The 24,268-nt window shown below is 39.2% G+C and overlaps 1 protein-coding gene across 6 annotated transcripts in view; it reads left to right on the forward strand.

Annotated features, from left to right (window-relative positions):
* The window catches only part of SOCS6 (suppressor of cytokine signaling 6), a 45,495-nt gene extending 21,291 nt beyond the window's left edge, over window positions 1-24,204 (forward strand). For 3 of the 6 annotated variants that reach the window (XM_037892917.2, XM_037892916.2, XM_037892915.2), the window contains 2 exons: window positions 12,991-13,121; window positions 18,395-24,204. In XM_037892917.2, the coding sequence (XP_037748845.1) occupies window positions 18,520-20,124 (1,605 nt within the window). In that variant the 5' untranslated portion in view covers window positions 12,991-13,121; window positions 18,395-18,519 and the 3' untranslated portion in view covers window positions 20,125-24,204. Of the gene's footprint in view, window positions 1-64; window positions 1,136-12,990; window positions 13,122-18,394 lie in introns of those variants that run through there. The other 3 variants (XM_037892919.2, XM_037892918.2, XM_043539935.1) reach the window with 2 other exon arrangements.
* Window positions 24,205-24,268: the final 64 nt, after the last annotated feature.

A 24,268-nucleotide genomic window follows, 5' to 3' on the forward strand; every position in this document is an offset into this window, starting at 1 on the left:
GTCCTATAGTGAAACATAAATACAAGAATACAGTTGGAACAGGTTTCATTGTAACCTTGGCTACCTAAGAACTGAATAGTCAGTTTTCAGTGTTAGGCCTTGTCTACACTATGGGTGGAGATCGATCTAAGTTACGCAACTTCAGCTACATGAATAACGTAGCTGAAGTCGACATTCTTAGATCTACTACTACACTACGCTGTGTCGACAGGAGACACTTTCCCGTCGACTCCCCTTGTGCTTCTCATTCAGGTGGAATACAGGAGTCAACGGGAGAGAGATCTGTGGTTGATTTAGTGGGTCTTTACTAGACCTGCTAAATCGACCACCGATGCATCGATCACCGTGAGTCGATCCCCCAGTAAGTGTAGAAAGCCCTTAGTGTTTCTACTCTTTTGGTGTTTTCAATTAACCTAGAGACAGTGGGTACCAGCTAGTTTCACAAAAACAAAACGTAGTAAAACAATGGTCTGAATCCTTAAGTAGGTATGGTTCTCTATCCAAGTTTATAACTTTTCTTAACCTTTGCCTTACTTTAAGATGACAAATATTTTTAAATAATGGTAGGCAACAGGTTTTCTTGCCATCCTTTTGGTCATTTTGTGGAAAAATCCCTAGATTGGATCTCCTTTTTGTTTCTCTCTACAAATCTGAGGAATGTTTCTACTTCTTCTGTGTTTAAAACTCCTGTTTTGCGTGTGAGTGTTATACAGATGGGTATGAAAGATCTTTTACTTTTCTTTTTTATCAAGGCAACATGCTTGTTGTCCTCATAAAGGCACAAGCAAATCCACTTAATTTTCATTTACTTATTGAAGGAGTTAACTAAATATTGAAGTATGGCTGCATCTTATTTTAAGTTGGGAAGAGAGACTAGTGTCTTATAATGAAAGACAAACTTTGTTTTAGTGTTTCTCCTTTTTGTCTCCTGTTTCTAAAAGTAGAAGCATTTAACTGAAGGAGGAGTTGTAGAAGTGCTGAGAACTGTAGTTTCTTCATTTCAGCTTCATCAGATGGAATCTATCAGCTATTTCCTGACACTAGACTAGCTGGAGTCTAAAGACAGCCAATCTGTGGTTAATTTGAGGAGTCACAGGTGCCGCCATAATTAATCAGCAGGAACTGAGGCAGTCAGGTAGGTAGGTAGGTATTTGTATACAAAATCTCTGCAGCAGTAGATGGGGGTTCAATTCTGTCAGGTCCTTCCAGAAAGTATGATAGGAGAAAATAAGCTCTAATTAAAATAAATAAAGTACAAATCCTCCGATTATAGAATCTGAATGGAATCTACACACCTGGGAAGCTATATTGTACATATATTTTTTCTCTTCCTTTTTAACACATTCTGACTATAGTTGCCCTCAGGTGTCAGTTTGCAAACTTGTTTCGGTCTCTTGGACAGTGACACACGTGTGCAACATAAGTATCAGTGTTTGCATGGTCTGTGTAGCTACAACCTAAATTGAATGAAGCATTCCTTGTTGTAACTTCATTCTGTGTGTTTTGCTTTGGTTATTTTAGTAGATAACAGCTATCAAAGCTTTTGAATAGTGCATGAAGAGAAACATAATTTCTCCTCTGTATTGATTTTGTTGGGATACTGCTACAAAGACCATATTTTTTCTGAAATTTTCAGAATAATTTATTTCTCTATGCAGAACCTGTGAATTCAGTCCCTGTTACTACTGATCCTTGACTGCACGTGGAGCTCTGTTAACTTCATTGGGCCCCTGCATGCTCATAGAAGTCCACCTATGTGGATGCAGTTCTAGGTTCACAGTTCATTACATTAAGAATTGATCTTGTAAACATTTAGAATGTGAGTAACTTTATTTCTGTGAACAGTCTCATTGTTTTGTCTGGAACGTTAACCATAATTATCAAGACTGAATGCATCACTCAAATAAATAAAAAACAAGCCACTACAATGTATGGAATCTGGTTTCATTAAGGGTGTCTGGGGATGAACTAATTAAGGTTCTGAACTTGCAACTGGTGATATGGGGATGAACCTCTACACCCAATGGAACCATTTGTAGTATCAGGGCCTAACTCATCTCTGTATACAACAGGTTAGGGAAATCATTGCCTGTCAGACGATTAAAAATCAAGTCTGGGAAAGTGAAACTGAACCACTTACTGCGTAATGATCAGGTTGTCAACTTGAACTTGTTACAAGTCTTGTGTTAGCTTTCCTGAGTAGGATGTCCAAGCGGCAGTTGAAAATGAAAGCTGGTTTTCTGTCTTGATTTTCTTATAAATGATACATGACAGCTCACCTTAGCTGTACCATAGTTAAATTCCTCCTTTCTTTCCTCTTAGCTAGTAAGACTCCATAATAAGACTTTGAGGTATCGACATGACTAATGATTTCTGTGCTTTCTCAAAGTACAGCATAAGACACAAGTATTGTTTGGTGGCAGTTGCAAGAAAACTGAAACAGAAGGCAAATTTTAATTTTCAGGTTGTACGCCCTGGCCAGGCAATGCATCATTATTTTTTAAACACAATTCAGCAGCTTTTAACTGAGGGAGAGAAGCAACATAAAAAACGTACAGTATCTTTCTCACCTCTCCGGCATCAAGTTCAGTCTTCAAGTGGTAAGGAACAATGGCAGCCTTGTGTTCTCTTCACAGTAGCATGACATTGTGGACCGTTCCCACACTGTTGCTTCCAGGGCCGTAACTAGAGTGGGACAGCCTCCGCACAGGGCACAGAGCCGCTGGAGGCTCAAAAGTGGGGCAGCGCACAGGATCAGGTCCAGTGGCATCAGCCCCTGCACCTGCCCCCACCATTAGGCCCAGAAGCGTCCAGCTAGAGCCTACGGTTCTCAGGCCTCCTCATCCCCGCAGGCTCCCTGGCACTAGGACTCTGGCAGGGTGGCAAACAGGCAGGGCACTGAGTGCTGGCTTACTCCTACTGAGCATGCTCATTTCTCAGTAACATCTGCTGAAGCTGCTGCCCTCACTGGGGATTAAAAAGGGTTAAAGGAGGCAAACCGGGGGGAGGAGGGTGATGGGCAGGGTCTGAGCAGGGAGTGGAAATTGACTGTGTTGGGTGTGTGTGTCAACAGCTGGAGGCAGGGGCAGGAGAGGGGGTGAGAAGCAAAATTTGCAGGGGGAGGAGCTGGTGTTCAGCCCAGGCATGAGGCATTGCCAGATGATGGCAGGGGGCACAACCCCGGCACAGGGAGGAGCAGAGGGGGTAACAACAGGGTAACAGTTACCCGGGTAGGATGAGCCACATGCCGTGTTTGCTAAAATGGGGGGTGGGGAGCAGAGGTACTTCCATGTTTAGGAGGAGGTGTTCAGACAAGTCCTGGGCTGCTTGTGATTTACAGCAAGAGGAAGCAACAGTAGAAACAAAGGCAATGTCTACACTACAGACTTTACAGTGGCACAGCTGTACCGTTACAGCTGTGCCGCTATAAGGTCTCCTGTGTAGCTGCTCTGTGCCGACAGGAGATCTCCCGTTAGCATAATTAAGCCACCCCCGGTAAGTGGGTGGAAGAGTGTTGCCTGCTGACATAGTGCTGGCCACACTGGCGTTTTTGTTGGTGAAATTTATGTCAGTCAGGGTGTTTCTCTGGATTTAAGGGGTGTGTATACCTCAAAATGTAATTAAGTTAATTTTAATCATATTTATGTGAATTTAGCCACCCAAAATTATTAAAATAAAACACCATATAATTAAGATTTAATTTAGAGACAGACTTTTAGAAGTAAGGTAATATTTAGCTGGCAGTTTCTGCTAATTAGAATGGGAGGAGGGAACAAACAAGCAAACAGTTAAAACTAAAAACCTTGGTGGTTAAAAAACCTTGAGTCTAGATGCTTTTAATATTAAAAGTCTATAAAAAATTTAAAAAGTAATAATGCAGTAAGGGTTATTATGACCTATATGTTTTATAAAAGTTAGTTATAAAAAAACCTAATAAAATGTACTTTAAAGCAGTCCTCTGACGCCATTTTAAAAGACATTTTTCCTGACACCATTTCTCCCTAGTGGGTGAGCAGCTGGCCACTGCGAATCTGCTGTTAATTACTCAATACTGTTCCAGATGTTAGGTAAATATCTGGGAAGTTTTAAACCTATTGTTTATGTTTGTTTGTGCTTAAAAATCTAATAAACTGCAGTTTTAAAAAAGAGCATGCTCACTTGCATGCATCTTATCAGACGGAATTGCTGTGTTAACTATTTTACTTTAGGTGGCTACTATTTTACTTTCACAGCTCTGACTGACAGAAGTTTTACCAACAAAAGTGCAGGTGTAGATGTAGCCAAAGAAAGTAAACATTGCAAAAGTAACACATATCATTTTAGTCAACACTCAGTAGAGGTAAAACACCGCTGTGCTTCCTCCTCAAGCTGTGTTTTCCTGTTACTGTGATCTACCCTTACTTCTTGCTGCCACAGCCTAATTTAGTCATTATTGCAGAGAAAAGAATAAGGAGCCTCCCTCTGATCCATTGTTATAATGCACCATTAACTGGTCAGCAAGGTGCACTCGCACATCAGGGAATTGACATCTTCAGGGCAGGCTGGCTCACAGTGGTGAATGCACCTTGGCTTTTCTTTTAAAAGGCCTCTAATTTTGGGCTTGGGACAGTTTTCAGTTTTGCCCAGACAGATAAAAATACAGGCCATTTACTGTACAGGTGAAGAGACCAATAGGGAAATCTACAGTGCTTGCAGATCTGGATTGGAGGGTGCTGGTGAGATATGCACTGGTGAAGAAGCATGTCCACTGTGACCTGTGCTTGTAGTACTCTGGGCTGTGACCTCACAGTCTGTTCCCGAAACCCTTCTCTATGGGACCAGGGCCATCACCTCAGTGATATCTCCATCTAGCCACTGTAACCCTGGCATTAGCATTGTCTCACACTGAAGCACACGATAATCAGATTTCACAGTCACCACAGCCATATACTTTCTTCTGTCTCCACACTTAGGCGTAGGGAGGATACTATAGGGGTGTTAAAGGATTGTGTGAAAATGAATGTTGCACCTGAAAGAATCATACAGTAGCTTTTATTGTCTACATACTGTACTGATACGCAAAAATAAATGCATTATCATTACTCTATAATATCCTAACTCATATCATCTAAAAAAAACCTGGAAAGGGGCACGAATATGCTTGCTTGCCCAAGGTGCTAAAATGCCTAGTTACAGCTCTGCTTGCTTCAGTTTTGATTTTGACATCACCATCTCTTCTTACAACTTGTTGTTTAAGTGGAGGTTCTGCTGCACTACCTCTTTAGAGCTATGTTTGGTTAGGAATAATGCATATATCAGTCTGTTCAAGTGGAGGTTCTGCTGCACTACCTCTTTAGAGCTATGTTTGGTTAGGAATAATGCATATATCAGTCTGTTCATTACAAACTACATCAATTTGTGAACATGGATTATTATTTTTGTCAAGTATTAAGAAATGGAAAAATACAACTTACAAAAATTGAGCAATAAAAATGCATATCTACACATACAAATAGTACATACAAATTAAAAAAAATAAAAAAGTCTTAATAGAGTGTGTTCTGTGGATTGTTTTTTCTTATGGCACTGGTTTTCATTCCATAGCCAGCAGTAATTGGAAATCAGTGCAGGAATTTGACCCTATTCAATTTTTTATGTGGCCGTTGGAGTGGAGGTTGTTCTTTTAGATATCATTCATGGTACGAGTTTGGTGCTGTCTTGTTGAGTTGGCTACACATCATGTGCACTTGTGTTCTCTGAGATTGCTGAATATTTCAACTCAGGAACCATGAAAAATGTTACTGTGTTTATTTGTTACAGAAATATTAATCAAAAGCAGTACAGTACAAAATAAAAACTAACTGCTGTACCAACATGAAAACTGGAGTAGCGTTTTAATGGTGTACGAGCATTCAGCTGCTTTTATTCTACAGCCAGTTTTCTTTCCCTTTTTAGGGAAAGGCTTGAAAACTGCTGCTGGAGGTGATGTTATTGGAGTCATATTAGGAAAAGAATGATTAGACTAATGCTGACCAGGAAATTTCTTTGAGAAGGTGCTTTATTTTATTGCTTCTAGCCTTTCAGTGCACACCTTAAACAGTTCTACTGTGTTTCTAAAATTACTTTTTGAAATGCATCGGGATTTCACAGACAAACTCTGTTGTCTAAAATTCTTAGGCAGTACTTTCATGTGGAAGACTGATTGGGTTATGCCCTTTTCAACAAGTGTTCCAGCTCTCCAGGACTAAAAGCATTTGTTGATACTTCTTTGTGTTTTCTTTTTGCAGAGACGGTCCTAATTTAGAGAAACATAGGTCCTTTTATGGTTTCACAAATATCTTTCCTATTCTCCCTTTCATTTTCATTACATAAATTTGTAGTAGACTTTTATTGCTCCCCAAATAAGTAATTTTAGAAACTGTCCCCCTGCTGAAGACCCTTTATTACATTGTAATAAAATATATTTTAAAAGTACTTTGCTCCCTGCCCTTAGTTATGAAGAAAGACACCTTGTTAAGTAATTCTAGCCAAGTGTCTGTAACTTTTTTTAAAACAGCTTTAATAAGATAATACCTAAAGGAAACATTGTGCTAACAGCAGTAAAAAAAGGGTGGGGAGGGGAGCAACAGAATCTTAGAACTTCCCAACTTCTTCTTTTTCTATTTTGAGCATCCCCACTTCCCAAGGGCTCAGCCAGAACTGAAGAATTCCAGTCTTAAAAACAGTGTCTTGTACTTTACTGTATGAGAGTGCCACATTCAAGGAGAACTCAACTTCCTGTATCTATAATCCTCATCTGGATGGGAAGGTGGATTAAAGCCTAATCTTTCCCAAACACAACCTCCCTATAAATCTAATCATCACCTAGATGCTAAAGTTTAACCCTTGCTGCCAGGATATACTGCCCAAAGTTGCAGTCCTGTGAAACAATAAGAAATGAAAATGGAACCTGACTCATACTTAAGAGTCCATACCAGGCACAAACAAACAACATCATATCTGAGTGTCCCCTTCGTTCTTTTCCCAGGGGGCTGAAGGACATTCACCAGCTCACTGCTGCGACAATCAAACTTAGGTATAAATTTGTAGTCATTGCTACCTACCCAAGCCATACAAAAGTAGAATACCTGCACAACTCAGCTAACAGTTGTGTGAAAAAATTCAAAACTTCACATACAAAGAAAAAAGTTATCTAGATATTACTTTGAACTGTAACAAGACAGATGTGGAAAGATATGGGAGTCCCTGCAGCCAGTGTTGAGTGAAGTAGGGAAAGGTTCTGTTTCAGCCCATTGCAGGTTTGCATTTTCAGCTGCTTGCTGGCCAGTCCAGTTGCCTGGTAGAAGTGTTGGATCTGGCTACAGATTGGCCTCCTAATAGGAGGCAAAACACTAGCAAGCAATGTGATGCTGCCTGAGGGTAGGGCCAATCGTCAGGTCACAACTCTGCACTCTGGCATCAGCTTAAATGGTTTTGCATTCTGTTGTCATTTTGTGTACAACTGATTGCAGTGTTAGTGATGCAGAAACTTTTCATACACAAGGGTTTTTTTATTAATGCGGTTTTCCTCCTACTTTTCTATTAGCAAAGATGAACTTTACTACCTTACTATTCTGCTATTCTGATTGATAATGGTTAGCAGATTTGCTGTATGTGCTGCTGATAAAGCATTATTACTGATGGGCAGTTTTTCCACTTATGCTTTATGCATCTCTGGTAAAAAGAATTGTAGAACAGATGTGACTAGCTATTTTGTGTTTGAAGCCAGAGAAGAGTATGCTGTACCTGAGAATGTGTTTTTTTTTTTTTTTTTTTGCCATTGGGAAAAGGGACTTTGTTAGACTCATGTGAGGCAGAAAACTTTTTTCCTTTGTTAGTTATTTTATAAAAGTTTGGAAGGTTTAAATGCTTGGTGCATAATAATGAATGTTCAGGGCATAGGTCTTCATTTATTGTTAGAGAAAAAAGGGCCTGAATTACTGTTAAACTGTGAAAGTGTAAGATGTGGTGAATTATCTAAATCACCAGTCCATAAGGGCCTCAGAACTGCTTTTACCTCTCTCCATCTCGCATATGAAAGAGTGTTTGTGCACTTCTTATGCTGAGCTACAAGGCCCATGCTGAGCAGCAGATCTCCAAAGAAAAGCAAGAAGGAGATAGGATGGGCTTTGGTACAATTTAAAACAGCGCTGAGGCCAGTCCCAAACAGGTCTGTTGTGTTTCTTTGTTTTCAGAAGGTTTCAGAGCATCAACATAAAGAAGTATTCAGATTAAAATGGCTTAATTGAAAGCAGAATTTTTCACCATTGACCCAGGAATTTAGTCCAAGTTTAGTAAAAAGAAAACATAGCAGTGTCTCCAGTGTGCTTGTGACACAGTGAACAAACTGAAGATTGCTGTGTGTAGTCTTCCCCACCTGGAATTTTTTATTTTGTAGTGTCTAGTATGGACATCGACATTACTCTCTACATTAAACATTTTAGGTACTTGTTACAGAGTGCTTAGTATGAAACCCTGAGTCAGCACACTGTTCACAGCGGCACCAATCAGGCATAGAAGATTGGAGCTGATGAGGCAGACCTGTGCCTAATTCGTGGGTGGGGCAGGACAGAAAGGCTAAATAAGCCATTAGCCCAGTGGTGAGCAGCCCATGGGCTGCATGCAGCCCGTCTGGGTAATCCGCAAGCTTGGCCGCCTGCAGCTCCCAGTGGCCACGGTTCGCTGTTCCCGGTCAATGGCAGTGAGGGGGAGAGAGAGATTACTCTCCCCCTGCTTGTAAAGGTGCTAGGTTTGGTGGCACTCAATTATAAATAAACTGCACAGGGTGTTGAACTAGCACAAGGGTCTCTTCGTGCTTAGTCGACTGAGACAGAAGCAGGACCGAGGAGGCCCTGTTACAGTACTGTTTGAAGTGTTGAGGGTGGATGGTGGGAAAATCTCATTAGACAGCTTCGTCTCTTAACATATTGCTGAAGGTGCAACTTACCAATGGAAGTTAAGAGGTGTTAAGTAAAATACACTATTGTTAGCTTTTAAAGAACCATTTCTTAACAATTGATATGAATAAAAATAACTGTACTTATATTTGCCCCAGCCTTTTTCAAGTATTCCATAATACTTTGACACAGCTTCTCAGATCACAGAGGTATTCATTTTAAGGTAAATTTTGAGTACTCAATTTGAAAAGAAATCTGAATTATTCAAATATTTAAACTATTGTGAATCTTTTAGTTCCGGGCATTGAAACCTGATGGTGGTTGTGCCTCATCAGTAAAGAAATGTGACTCAGTTAGATGCAAGCTTTTAATATATTGTTTAGGATTAAAAAATTTTAAATGATGTATTGGAAATCCATACAGAATAAAAATAAATTAAGTGGCTGTGGCTTTAATGTGTAGTGCAAAGTTTAAATGAACATATTTCTTAGTAAATTGGGGCTATGTCATGTCAGTTTCTTCTATAAGCATAATTCCTTTTTCAAATCAATAGCACATTCGGCATTAAAAATCAGTGGCACGTTACCTATGATAATTAAGTACACAACTTTAAGTAACTGTGCATTTGTATTAAGATGCTTTCAGATCCAAGGCTAACTATGTACTTCCCTGTTTTCAGTATTCGGCTTTAATTTAATGTTTCAGAATTGTGTCCCCCTTTTTTAAAAAATAGCAAACAAATCCCTTTTTTAAATCTCCAGAACCATGCATTGAGTGGTGATTGTGGGTACTGTCTGTATTGTTCTGTTCAGTTTATCTCTGTGCACGGTTGTGCTGAATGCTCTGAAACAGGATGTGTTTTTGCTATGTTGTAAACTTTGTAGATAAATCTAATAACTTGTTATAGCTGGGATTTTGTATTTCTAAATTATACCTATAGCATACTATAAGTGCAGCAATAGTGCAGTTGTGAGTTTAAAAATCAAGTTAAATATTTTCATGTTCCATTTGATGGAAATAAATAGACAAATTAATTAATTAAAAAATCTAATTATAGGAAGGGTAACTGATTTGTTGCCTGATAAATGAAATTGAACCCCACCTCTTCAAAATCATAGCAGACCAGCATCCTTCTCCTCCTCTACCACCACTGCTTCCTCCTCCTCCCCTGCCTGGGTGGCACCGATGACCTGCAACAGCACCCTCTGCGCAGTCACTGAAACCCTGATTCCAGCCTAGTAAGGTGGGAGGCCCCTGGCAGGGGGAGGTAGTTGGAGAGTGAGCCTGCCCCGCACTTACCCTGCAGCGGTGACTCCCATCCTGTGGGGCTGGGTCCAGGGGTTGAGAGAGAGCCTACCCCATGATCCTTCCAGGCAGCAACGGCACCTGTGTCCGGTGAGAATGTGCCTGAGCATTGAGAGCGAGCCCACTCCACACTTACCAGGTCACAATGCCACTCATTCAAATTTGGCTAGGCTGCACCCTTGTTATGATGGAAGGGCAGCGGGGCAACCCTGTGTGCCAGGTTGCAACACGGAGTGAGGAGCTGGGCCCAGTCCTGTGGGACACAGGAGCTGCCACTGTGGAGTGAGTGCAGAGCAGTCTGGCTCTCCAACATGTCCCTGTCCCTCCACTCAGTGCCACCCTCAGCACTAGACTGGTGGGGGCAACCCACCTAGAGCCTTCCCACACGGACAAACAGAGAAGTGTCAGTATCAGGGAATTTTTTCACTTCTGTGACAAACTTGCAGCCCTAATGATAGGCAAGCGTAAATTCTATAAATAAATGTTAGAGAATGGCTCTGTGTCAATTTGTGATTCTATTTTTGTTTCTATTCAGTACTTCAGAATTATCATTTCTATTGTAATTGTTCAAGTTTGGCCACATATGGGTGTGTCTGCTTTTTGTATTAACTTTTTTAAGGAGAAAAAGTGTGTGTGTGAGATTAATTTCCAAAGCTGACCTGTTACATAGTAATGTCTTCTGGCAGCACTGTAAATAGTGTTTATCTCAGGAAATGGCTGTAGTTAACCTAGGTGAAATAGGTAAAATGAATAAAAGCTCTATAAATACAAATACACAAACTTTCTGTTGACACTGTACCACACGTAAACCATTATGACTGACGTGCCAGATGTCCTATTTAAACCTTTTTGACACCATGATTTAATTGAAACTGCTCTGAAATATTTTGAATAAGCAAGTCTATGTCATGCTTGTTCAAACACGTGCAATTCTTTAGCTTTCACGGTATATTTTAAATACAGCACCACCATAACATCTCCAATCGACATGTGTTTCTGGAAAATAGATCCTGTCAAACTAACTTGATACCTGTTTTTTTATAAGATTACAAGACTGGCTGATAAAGGCAATAGTGTTAATATATTATACTTAGGCATCTCTAAGGCATTTGACTCGGCACCACATGACTTTTTAATTTTAAACTACAACCGTACAGATTAACATGACACACATTAAATGGATTAAAAGATGGCTAACTGTCAGGTCATGAAATATAATTGTAAGCAGGGACTTATCATCCAACAAGTGTGTTTCTAGTGGGTTCGTGCAGGGATTGGTTCTTGTCCCTATGCTAATTAACATTTTTATCAGTGACCTAGAAGAATACAGAAAATCACAATTAATAAAGTTTGCGGATGACACAGAAACTATGGGAGTGGTAAATAATGAAGAGCTGATTCAGTTGCTGATTCAGAGCGGGCTGGATCACTTGGAGAACTTTGTGCAAGCAACTTTACGCCTTTTAATACAGCCAAATGTAAAGAAACACATATAAGAACAAACAGTGTAGGCCCTGCTTACAAAATGGGGGACTCTCTCCCAGGAAGCAGTGACTCCAATACAGACTTGGGGGTCATGGTGGATAATATGCTGAACATATGTGTGATGCTGTGACCAAAAGACCTAATTCAGTCCATAGATGTATAAACAGAGGACTCTCAAGTAGGAGTACGGCCGTTATATCACCTCTGTGTTTGCCACTGGTGCCACCACTGCTGGAATACATTGTCCAATTCTGGGGTCCTCAATTCAAGAAGGATGTTGATAAATTGGAGAGGGTTCAGCAAAGAGCCCTGAGAATGATTAAATGATTGGAAAACATGCCTTACAGTGGTAAGACTCAAGGAGCTCTATCTAATGCGTTTAACAAAGAGATAGTTCAGGTGACTTGTTCACAGTTTATAAGTACCTGCATGGGGATAAAAATTTGATAATCGGCTCCTCAGTCCAGCAAACAAAGGTATAACAAGATCCAATGGCTGGAAGTTGAAACTAGACAAATTCAGGCTGGAAAAAGTTGTAATTTTTTAACAGTGACAGTAATTAACCTTGGAACAACTTAACAGCAATTTTTAAATCAAGATTGGATGTTTTTCTGAAATACATGATCTGGTTCAAACAGGAATTAAATCAGGGAATTCCTGTGGCCTGTTTTATACAGGTCGGGTTAGATCAGTGGTAGGCACTCTGCGGCCCGCGGGCTGTACGCGTCCCATCAAGGTAATCTGCTGGTGAGCTGTTAGTTTGTTTACATTGACTGTCCAAAGGCATGGCCGCCCGCAGCTTTCTGTTAACTTTTTGCAGCCTGCCTAGGCTTTAGTAGTCTATGTCTTCTTCTAAATTATGTTTGGTAAAAATCTGATTTTAAAATAAAAGTTTTTGGACTATCAGAGTTTCTTTTTCTTTCTTTCTTTGATCCCTGGCTGTCTCCACTCTCATTTCATTTTGTCTGTCTAGCTTTCTACCTCTTTTGATCTCAAAGTATTCCTAAAATATTTATATTGTCTTTTTGGAATACCATGGCATAACATACTGCATATTCACAGCAGCAGATATCTGCATCAGACCTTACTGGAGAACTTATTAAAATTGACTATGCAGGAGGTGCTACTGAGAAAGTACTTCTGTACAGGGGCTCAGCAATACTATAATTCTTACAGAGTTTCAAATGAAGTTGTCCCACTGCTGTTAACTGCTACTTTTATAACAAACACTACGGCAAGATGCATTCCATGAAATAATACATATACTAATTTTTGTCATCCCTAGGTGGGAAAAATCTGTGCATGCAAGAGTGTCCCAATGAGTTCCTAAATGCTTCATTCTTTGCACATCTGTATGTATGTCTGTACAGTTCTTTACTAACAGCCCTCAATATAAGGCCTACCTACTTCTCAGAGGTAAGTATTATTAGCAGTTTACATCTGGAAGAATTGAGACAGAGAGAGGTTAAGGGTGTGTCTGCGCTACAGAGGAACAGCTATGGTTATGCAGGAATGCCACTCTAGCGCTGCAGTGTAAATGCTTCCTACAATGACGGAAAGGGTCTTTTTGCTGATGTAGTTAATCCACCTCTCTGAGAAGTGGTAGGTAGGTTGACAGAAGAATTCATCCATCAACCTAGTTGCAGCAATACTGTGGTTAGGTCAACCTAACTGTGGTGTTTAGGGTGCCAAATTTTTCACAGCCCTGTGATGAGGCTAGGTCAATATAATTTTTAACTTAAACCAAGTCACTGGAGTTCTCAATGCAGACTGGTCCAGTACATAATAGGACTTAATAAAAAGCCCATTGAAATCAATTTCAGTTAAATTCAGTATTTCAGTTGAATTCAGTGGGCTTCAGGCCAGGACCATAATTCATTTGATCACGTTACTTGTTCATGGGTGAATAAACTGGTGCCCTGGGACATACCAAGGTTAATCCTGCACAAGTTTTTATAACTTCAAGACGTGACCATCATTCTCATGATATGCTTTATTAATCTGATAAATATATTTAACTACCAAAAGTTGTAGACCTATAATCCATAAGGTTTCTGTGCTAAAACATAGTGTTCACAGTTGCAGTGGAAAGTGGCAGATCTTTCTTTCTAGACTAGCATGAGAAAATATTGACAACTAAAGCATTTTAAAATATAGCGGTGTCATTTTGTGACAGTTCTCTTGTATTCTTTACAATATGGTAGTTACTTTAGTGTTGTTTGATAATGTTGGCGTTTTCTCAAGATATATTAGCCTGAAATTCCAAGGTAAGGTTCCACTTTGCAAAAATCCTCTAATAATCAAAAGTATGCTAATGCACAGTTTAAATAAATCCAAACAAGAACTACTCTGCTCCCATAGTGGCACTCAGAACCAAGAAAAATTCAGAGATGACCTTTTCCTCTCTTCCCACCAGTTCCTTTCATTAGAGGCTTCAAAATTAATACTTTATTCTTAAACTTGGTGAAACTTTGTGATAAAGTTTTTGCAGATGTGTTTTGTCTGCTCTCAGGGTGCTCCAAGAGGGTCAAAATTAAGATAATTTGGTTGATCGTACTCTGCATATGCTTAATTTCAAATATGTTTGATTTTTGTAGAGTAGAACCTTAACTTACAATTTACAAACATGTTACAAACATTCTTAGCATTTGAGAGTGGAGGGAGCAGGGAGAATTAAGAAATCCAGAAACTTAATTTATAAATGCTGTAAATGATAGATTCATTCAGTGTTTTTTTGCTTGAGTATTTCCTTAGATTTTAAAAAATGTTTAAGAATTGCTCAGTAGTAGAAATACCTGTAAACTTTGGAAGCCAGTCATAGATCCGAGCTGTGTTGGAATGTAAGCTGGACCAGACAGCCTCTGACTTTCATAAGTGGCTACCTCCTTCCTATTCCCCATCTTGGCCTTTCATCCAATATACAGCTTTCCTTCTCCTGTGGTCCCAATGTAGTTTTCTATTAGCTACTCCCTACTTTGCCACTTGTGAGTAATTCTGCTATCGCAAACTCATTCTAATAAAAATTATACCATACCATATCATTATGTATTTTACTTAATACATATTTAAGTATTTTCACAACACCACCTTTAAATGTCTCTATAATTCATAGAATCATAGAATCATAGAATATCAGGGTTGGAAGGGACCCCAGAAGGTCATCTAGTCCAACCCCCTGCTCGAAGCAGGACCAAGTCCCAGTTAAATCATCCCAGCCAGGGCTTTGTCAAGCCTGACCTTAAAAACCTCTAAGGAAGGAGATTCTACCACCTCCCTAGGTAACGCATTCCAGTGTTTCACCACCCTCTTAGTGAAAAAGTTTTTCCTAATATCCAATCTAAACCTCCCCCATTGCAACTTGAGACCATTACTCCTCGTTCTGTCATCTGCTACCATTGAGAACAGTCTAGAGCCATCCTCTTTGGAACCCCCTTTCAGGTAGTTGAAAGCAGCTATCAAATCCCCCCTCATTCTTCTCTTCTGCAGACTAAACAATCCCAGCTCCCTCAGCCTCTCCTCATAAGTCATGTGCTCTAGACCCCTAATCATTTTTGTTGCCCTTCGCTGGACTCTCTCCAATTTATCCACATCCTTCTTGTAGTGTGGGGCCCAAAACTGGACACAGTACTCCAGATGAGGCCTCACCAGTGTCAAATAGAGGGGAACGATCACGTCCCTCGATCTGCTCGCTATGCCCCTACTTATACATCCCAAAATGCCATTGGCCTTCTTGGCAACAAGGGCACACTGCTGACTCTTATCCAGCTTCTCGTCCACTGTCACCCCTAGGTCCTTTTCCGCAGAACTGCTGCCTAGTCATTCGGTCCCTAGTCTGTAGCGGTGCATTGGATTCTTCCATCCTAAGTGCAGGACCCTGCACTTATCCTTATTGAACCTCATCAGATTTCTTTTGGCCCAATCCTCCAATTTGTCTAGGTCCTTCTGTATCCTATCCCTCCCCTCCAGCGTATCTACCACTCCTCCCAGTTTAGTATCATCCGCAAATTTGCTGAGAGTGCAATCCACACCATCCTCCAGATCATTTATGAAGATATTGAACAAAACCGGCCCCAGGACCGACCCCTGGGGCACTCCACTTGACACCGGCTGCCAACTAGACATGGAGCCATTGATCACTACCCGTTGAGCCCGACAATCTAGCCAGCTTTCTACCCACCTTATAGTGCATTCATCCAGCCCATACTTCCTTAACTTGCTGACAAGAATACTGTGGGAGACCGTGTCAAAAGCTTTGCTAAAGTCAAGAAACAATACATCCACTGCTTTCCCTTCATCCACAGAACCAGTAATCTCATCATAAAAGGCGATTAGATTAGTCAGGCATGACCTTCCCTTGGTGAATCCATGCTGACTGTTCCTGATCACTTTCCTCTCATGTAAGTGCTTCAGGATTGATTCTTTGAGGACCTGCTCCATGATTTTTCCAGGGACTGAGGTGAGGCTGACTGGCCTGTAGTTCCCAGGATCCTCCTTCTTCCCTTTTTTAAAGATTGGCACTACATTAGCCTTTTTCCAGTCATCCGGGACTTCCCCCGTTCGCCACGAGTTTTCAAAGATAATGGCCAAGGGCTCTGCAATCACAGCAGCCAATTCCTTCAGCACTCTCGGATGCAACTCGTCCGGCCCCATGGACTTGTGCACGTCCAGCTTTTCTAAATAGTCCCTAACCACCTCTATCTCCACAGAGGGCTGGCCATCTCTTCCCCATTTTGTGATGCCCAGCGCAGCAGTCTGGGAGCTGACCTTGTTAGTGAAAACAGAGGCAAAAAAAGCATTGAGTACATTAGCTTTTTCCACATCCTCTGTCACTAGGTTGCCTCCCTCATTCAGTAAGGGGCCCACACTTTCCTTGGCTTTCTTCTTGTTGCCAACATACCTGAAGAAACCCTTCTTGTTACTCTTGACATCTCTTGCTAGCTGCAGCTCCAGGTGCGATTTGGCCCTCCTGATATCTTTCCTACATGCCCGAGCAATATTTTTATACTCTTCCCTGGTCATATGTCCAACCTTCCACTTCTTGTAAGCTTCTTTTTTATGTTTAAGATCCGCTAGGATTTCACCATTAAGCCAAGCTGGTCGCCTGCCATATTTACTATTCTTTCGACTCATCGGGATGGTTTGTCCCTGTAACCTCAACAGGGATTCCTTGAAATACAGCCAGCTCTCCTGGACTCCCTTCCCCTTCATGTTAGTCCCCCAGGGGATCCTGGCCATCTGTTCCCTGAGGGAGTCAAAGTCTGCTTTCCTGAAGTCCAGGGTCCGTATCCTGCTGCTTACCTTTCTTCCCTGCGTCAGGATCCTGAACTCAACCAATTCATGGTCACTGCCTCCCAGATTCCTATGTGCACGCCCTCAAACCTGTGAAAGCTCCTACTTAACATCAATGAAGTTTGATGTTCCTGGATGCACCTATTTTAAAGAAATGATGACCCTAAAGGGAGTTGGGAGAACCTTTGAAAAGTGAATGAAAGGAATTTTTTGTAAATACCATATCTCTGAATTTCCTTGTTTGATTTGCCTTTAAAAAAAAAAAAAGTTACCTTGCAATAAGATGTGAAGGAGATTGTTTTGGTTTTGTTATTGTTACTAATATTGTCTTGTTATAACTTATAAGTCCAATTCTGTGAATGAAACTCTCATTTCACTCTTAACTACTGCTCCTTAATAACAAGAAAATGTTTTTCATGGTTATCTCTTCCTGTAGCCACATGGTTTTTCGTAACATGTTATTTAAATTAAAAGGCATTTTTAAGTGTGACAGAAATCCTATAATTAATGTTTAATCCTATAATAAGTAATGTTTAATCCTATAATTAATGTTTGGGCATGATCCTGCAGCCCTTACTAACTTGGGGAGCTCCATTTGTAATCATTTATACCAAAAAATTAAGATTGGTTGTTAGTAACTGAGTGAATGTAGTTGTGGTACACAAATTATAAAGGCATATTACAAGGCTGCATGGCTCATGAGTAAGGAGAGGCATGTAGCTGTGCTGCTTCATGAGGAGCCCTGGCAACGAATTCTCTGGGTAGGGAGTAGGGGGGAAGTAACTTATTGTAGCCCTATACCTGGTGTTGCCCCTTGTACCATTTCATCTCAGTTGAGGGTAGGGGAGAGGGGATGGAGCCAAGGCTCCACCTACTCCCCACTCCTCTGTCTACATACTCTTGGGGCGGGGAAGGAAGGAGAGGGTAATGGGTAGTATTGAGCAGGTACACCTTGCTCTCTCTGCTCTCCACCCCCTATGGCTGGACCTGTGATGTGGGAACCAAAGAGGCTGGGCACACAGAGTGAGTGAAGGTCTCTTAGGGCTTATCTACACAGGAAAATTTCCTCATGGCCATGTTAGGACCAGTCACAATCTAGCCCTGGACTAGGAAGCTTGTTGTACCCATTATCATCCTCAACAATTAGTCAGCTTCCCCTGTGTTGGGTTGGTCTTTCACATAGCAAAGGAGACAGGAAAATTATATATAAGAACTAAAAAGTGATTTTAAAACCAGAACAACTGGCAGGCAACTCAAAAAGCAGATGTTGTACTTTTAAGTCATTTATTGAACTTGACTGGATTTCCTAAGTACAGCTTTGCATTCATTTGGTGCCCAACTGTAGTTTTCATTTAAAATGTTTCTTTTGTGAAGTTAAATGTCTTTTTATTTGTTTCCAGGAAATGGCTCTTGAAGTTAAATGAGGCTGGATAAAATATATACATGAAGCAGAGGCTGCTCTACATGTGTTAAGGCTAAAATACCAGAAGAGTTTTTGATCAGCCAGACTTGGTAACTTGTCATAATGAAGAAAATTAGTCTCAAAACAATTCGCAAGTCCTTTAACTTAAATAAAAGCAAAGAAGAAAGTGACTTTGTAGTGGTTCAGCAGCCATCATTAAGTGAATTTGGAAAAGATGACTCCTTGTTTGGCAGCTGCTATGGTAAAGATTTGGCTAGCTGTGAAGTTAACAGTGAAGATGAAAAAGGTGGCAAAAATAGATCAAAAAGTGAAAGCTTAATGGGTACTTTAAAAAGAAGACTTTCAGCAAAACAAAAGCAAAAAGGGAAAGGCAGCACGCCATCTGTAAGCTCTGCTGATGACGATACCTTTTCTTCCTCATCTGCTCCAATAACCTTTAAAGATGTGAGAGCTCAAAGACCTCTAAGATCCACATCTCTCCGTAACCACCATTACAGTCCAACACCATGGCCTCTTCGATCGACAAACTCAGAAGAGACTTGTATCAAAATGGAAGTGAAAGTCAAGGCCTTGGTCCACTCCTCTAACCCAAGCCCAGCACTGAATGGTGTTCGAAAGGACTTCCATGACTTGCAGTCAGATAGTGTGTTTCAAGAACAAAACAATACATTAAAAAGTACAGAATCCCAGAATGGGGACCTACATCTTCATATTGATGAACACGTGCCTGTAGTTATTGGACTAATGCCTCAGGACTACATTCAGTATACTGTGCCTTTAGATGAGGGAATGTATCCTTTGGAAGGATCACGTAGTTACTGTCTGGATAGTTCCTCACCCATGGAAGTTTCAACTGTTTCTTCTCAAGTGGGCGGAAATGCTTTTCATGAAGATGAGGGTCAGGTGGATCAAGATGTAGTTGTTGCTCCAGATATCTTTGTGGACCAGCCAGTGAATGGTTTGTTGATTGGTACCACAGGTGTCATGTTGCAAAGCCCAAGAGTTAATCACAGTGATGTCCCTCCACTTTCACCATTGCTACCTCCAATGCAGAATAATCAAATCCAAAGGAACTTCAATGGACTGAATGGCACAGATGCCCATGTGGCTGAAAGTATGCGCTGCCATTTGAATTTTGATCCTAACTCTGCCCCAGGAGTTGGAAGAGTCTATGACTCTGTACAAAATAGTGGTCCTATGGTTGTGACGAGCCTCACAGAGGAACTGAAAAAACTTGCAAAACAAGGATGGTACTGGGGCCCTATCACACGTTGGGAGGCAGAGGGAAAACTGGCGAATGTGCCCGATGGTTCATTTCTTGTTCGAGATAGCTCTGATGACCGTTACCTTTTAAGCCTGAGTTTTCGCTCCCATGGTAAAACTCTTCATACTAGAATTGAACATTCAAACGGTAGGTTTAGCTTTTATGAACAACCAGATGTGGAGGGCCATACTTCTATTGTTGATCTAATTGAACATTCAATCAGGGACTCTGAAAATGGAGCTTTTTGCTATTCAAGGTCTCGATTGCCTGGATCTGCAACTTACCCAGTGAGACTGACAAACCCAGTATCTCGGTTTATGCAGGTGCGTTCCTTACAGTACCTGTGTCGTTTTGTTATACGTCAGTATACCAGAATAGACCTGATCCAGAAACTGCCTTTGCCAAACAAAATGAAGGATTATTTACAAGAAAAGCACTACTGAAAGCTTATGGGAATCTTGCATCTTGCACTTTGGGAACAAAAAAAAAGATTGAAATACAGTTTACAAATTTTCATTGCTATAAAAATCTTTTGCTGCCATAACAATGTTTCATTTTTTTGTGTAAAGAAGGGTAATGCATCTTTTTTGTTTGTTTATGTTTGGTGTTTTTTGTTTGTTTGAGGGGGCTTTCTTTTTTTTTAAAAAAAGAATGATCTCAAGGTTTTTAGAAGTGTGAAATAGCTATCTTTCATCAATGTGCAGAAAATAATCTCAATGTGAATGATCAAATTCTCCTTAATTTCCCCAAGTTCTTTGCTGCTATCCACTGTGATTTTTATGCATTCAGAGTGCATTTCATGTGTATTCAACAATAAGTAAAAGTGAAATGAAACTTGTAGAATGGAATTTTTGTCTTCTTAAAATGGCCTATTTTATCAAGATAATTGTGGACAAAACATACATGTAGATAAATTACAGAATTTAGGTATACAGTGAAAATGATTTCCCAGCATCCTAAATGAACATCTCCATAGAACTGCCCTAATTTCAAACTTATTAATTGATGTAGCTGTGTGATGGAATATAGTTATGCAGCATATATTTGGAAACCTCCTTTCTCCTAAATGATTTCATAGTTTGTACACGCTATTTTGCCTTTGAGAAATTGGGTTGAATTTTCTTTTTATTGGAATTTCCTTATAATTTTTTCTTCTCCTTTTAAAAACAGCCTTTAAAAACAGTTTTGAAAAACAGAGCATCAATATGGAAATTGTAGTATTTAAGATAAGTGCTAAACATGGATTACTAATGGCACTGTTGAAAAAAAATCTACAAATCTCCCTAATTGTAGGAACTATCAATTAAAGTGATAATGTGACAAGACTTCTTAAAGCCAATTTCTACACTACAGTTGGTTTTGGTTTGTCCCCCCTCTTCTCTTTCTCTCTTGCATTTTGATAGCTAGCTAGGATTTGATTCTGGGATTTTTTGGGGGAATGGGGGAGGGCTTAAACAAATTATCCCCAAGGCTGCATTTTTTTTAACCTTTGTATATTTGAAATTAGAAGGAGAAGGGGTTTTGGTTTAATACAGTGGCCACAGAAAAATGCTTTGTTACTAACAGTCCCAGGCGCTGTCATGAAAATTGACTGATTTGACATAAAGGTATCATATCAATTTAGTAAATATTTCTAACATCTGACAAGGATAGTGGCATTTGAAAAGTCTATGGGGAGCCTGACTTTCTAAAAGAGATTTCTGAATTGGGAGACTGGGCCCTAGATTGCAGAGTTTTCTTTGTGCAATATTCATCATATTGGTGTTTCCCTTTATAGCTATATTACATTTGTGTTTTCAATTTTAAAAGTGACCATGACTAACGTTGGTTTTTTGTTTTGTTTTTAAATCAATGTTATATTTTTAGCATGTCACCTTCTCCATCAGCAGTTGGCAGGAGTTTCTATTTAGTAAAGACCAACATAGAAAAAGGCTGGGATAAATCCTTTTTGGATCATTTTCTTCTGCTTATTATAGCTAGCTTTTTTGCCCCTGAAATGAGTTTGTAGCATTGGATACACTATTGCCGCCAAGTGCTACAGTAGCACTACATCTTGGGTTGCCTGAATTGATATGCTAAATTTATATATATTTTTTTTAATTTATTTTTTGGACCACAGTATTTTAAAAAAAAAAATCAAAGGCAGATAAAGCCTGTCTGTTCTGAGGGATAGAGGATAATGATTTCTTCTTTTGTCCAATAATATTTTTAAACTTAAAAAAATATTCTCAGAAAAGTATATATGTTTAATTTGTTGTCTCTGCCATTCACATATATTTATGCAAGTTTGAATCCAGATTTTTCTCTTCTGGAGGTTTTTTTCTTCTTCTTTGAATCAGGGCTACAAACTTTATTAAAAAAGGCACAATAATCTTATAGCATGGTACAGTGTTCTGATTCTATCTGAGAGGAGGACAGAGGAAATAATTTTTATGGAATATGAAACATACTTGTTAGGATGAAACCTCTCACATTTTTTTCACTTTAAAAGTTTTTCCCCCATGCAGTCCAGAGGGACTGTACATTGTACAAAGTCTCTGGAATGGTGTAGTACATTAGGCAATGATATAAAATTAGTGAAATATATCCCAGTGTTTAACAAACTGAAAGATGCATTTAAAATATGCTTTGTGCATAAGTATTTAATGGACCTTGTATAAGGGCTTAAACATGTGAAACTCTAATATCCCAATTTCATTGCTCTGTTAAGAAAATGTATATGAACTTGTGTGCCAAGTTTCTTTTCCATGTCTTCATTTATTTGTTTGGTCACCTATAAGAGTTGGTTACTTTCGAAATATTACTTTTGGTTAAAATCATCCAGTCCATTTTGAGTTGCCTTCCTTGCTGTGTACTTTAATTGTAAACTTAGTAAAAGGTCCAGTTCTAATTGCCACTTTTGGATGAGCTTTCCATAGGTTTGATTAAAAGGACCCTGACAAGTAATTTAGACCTAAGAGATGACCTGCCTAGACTTTTTTTTGTAATCTGATGCTGTAATGTTCTAAATTTCAAATATTTTGAAATCCACCATTCTGTAAAGACATATTTTTTTAAAAGCTGATAGATTCAGAATCTCTCTCTTTTTGTTACTGAAGCAGTCTTCCAGCCAATAGTAGGAGCACAAGTTAAGAAACCCTGTTTTGAAAACATTGACTTATAGTTGCTTATTATAGCGATTACTGTGACAGCCACAGTAACGTTGTTTAGTTACAAGGCAACTGAAAATTATTAAAAGGCAGCAACTGTAATCAGGAAAGACTGTGTTGGTTTGTGCTCCATAACAAATAGAGGAACAAAATCTGTGTTTGCCAAATGGAAGAAAACAAAAATGGTAGGTTGAGGAAAAAGTTATTTTCAGGCCTTTAAAAGAAGATAAAGATTAAATAAAAATAAAAATGACTTGACTCTGTTCCTTTAAAGTAAAACAGTGTTTATTTTAGTCAGCACAACAGTCAGACTTGCAACTGAATTGTTGCAAAATGTATTTGAAGATGAAACTTTGAAATAAAATTTATTTCTGAAGCTACAAGATGATGAAGTTATTGGTGACACTGACTGCTTTACTAATTAGAAGAATAAAACTACAGCTTGTATTTCGATATTATGTCAAAGGTTTTTTTCTGATTCTTACAACAGTGTTAATTGAAGCTAATTAAATAGCAAAATTGAAGTTTCTTTATATTCTTTGGTCAGGTTGCAGGTCCCTTATGCTGCTGCTGACATAAATTAATACCATCCTTTTTATCAAGATGGTTTCCACCATTAGTAGCCTTGGAAATACTATTCTTAATTAGAAATTTTATTTTCAAATATATACATTTCATAGTCTGATCATGCTAAGAGGTGCTTTTATATGAACATTGACTGCTGGGCTAATGAAAATATGAGAAGTTTTTCTTCTCTGCATTTCATACTGTGTGAATTCTGGCTATGTAAATTAAATCATAATACCAGCAATATATTGCCTGTAATTCCAGTAAGGAATGGTTCTCAGTTACATAACTTTTAAATTCTAAGCTAAATGATGGGTACAATATTGATTGCCAATCTTATTTCTTTTAATACTTTTTAAAATTCTACAGAGAAAAATATTAAAAACATTCTTTATTAATAGACATGGGATAGTTAATAGCTCATAACATCACAAACTATTATGGAGTTTGCTGTATCTGGAAAGTGTTCTAAACCCTAAACACGGATAATGAAAAAAATTCTTACAGAATTTTGTATTAATACATGTTGGGTTAAAGAATTTTATAGTGGTGATGGAGTGCCATGAAATTAATACTTGCAATCCAGATTGCTGTAGTTTACATTTTTCTGTATGTTTCAAGCTAGGTGTGCGTTATTTGTACTAAGCACACCAAAGAATGAATTATCCAAAGTCCATTGATTTTAATGTGTTTTGGTTTGTAAACAAAATTATAGTAATTTCTTGCACATTTTTGAAAAATAATTGTATAAGGATTTATGTATCTGCTTCTAGATACAGTGTGTAAATAAAAATTTCATTCACAAGAGAATCTGTGGAGTATTCAATAAACAAAATGAAATCCTGAATCAAATATTGAAATTTTTGGGCGG

The sequence above is a fragment of the Chelonia mydas genome, chromosome 2, assembly GCF_015237465.2.
Source record: "Chelonia mydas isolate rCheMyd1 chromosome 2, rCheMyd1.pri.v2, whole genome shotgun sequence".
Taxonomy (NCBI): Eukaryota; Metazoa; Chordata; order Testudines; family Cheloniidae; genus Chelonia; species Chelonia mydas.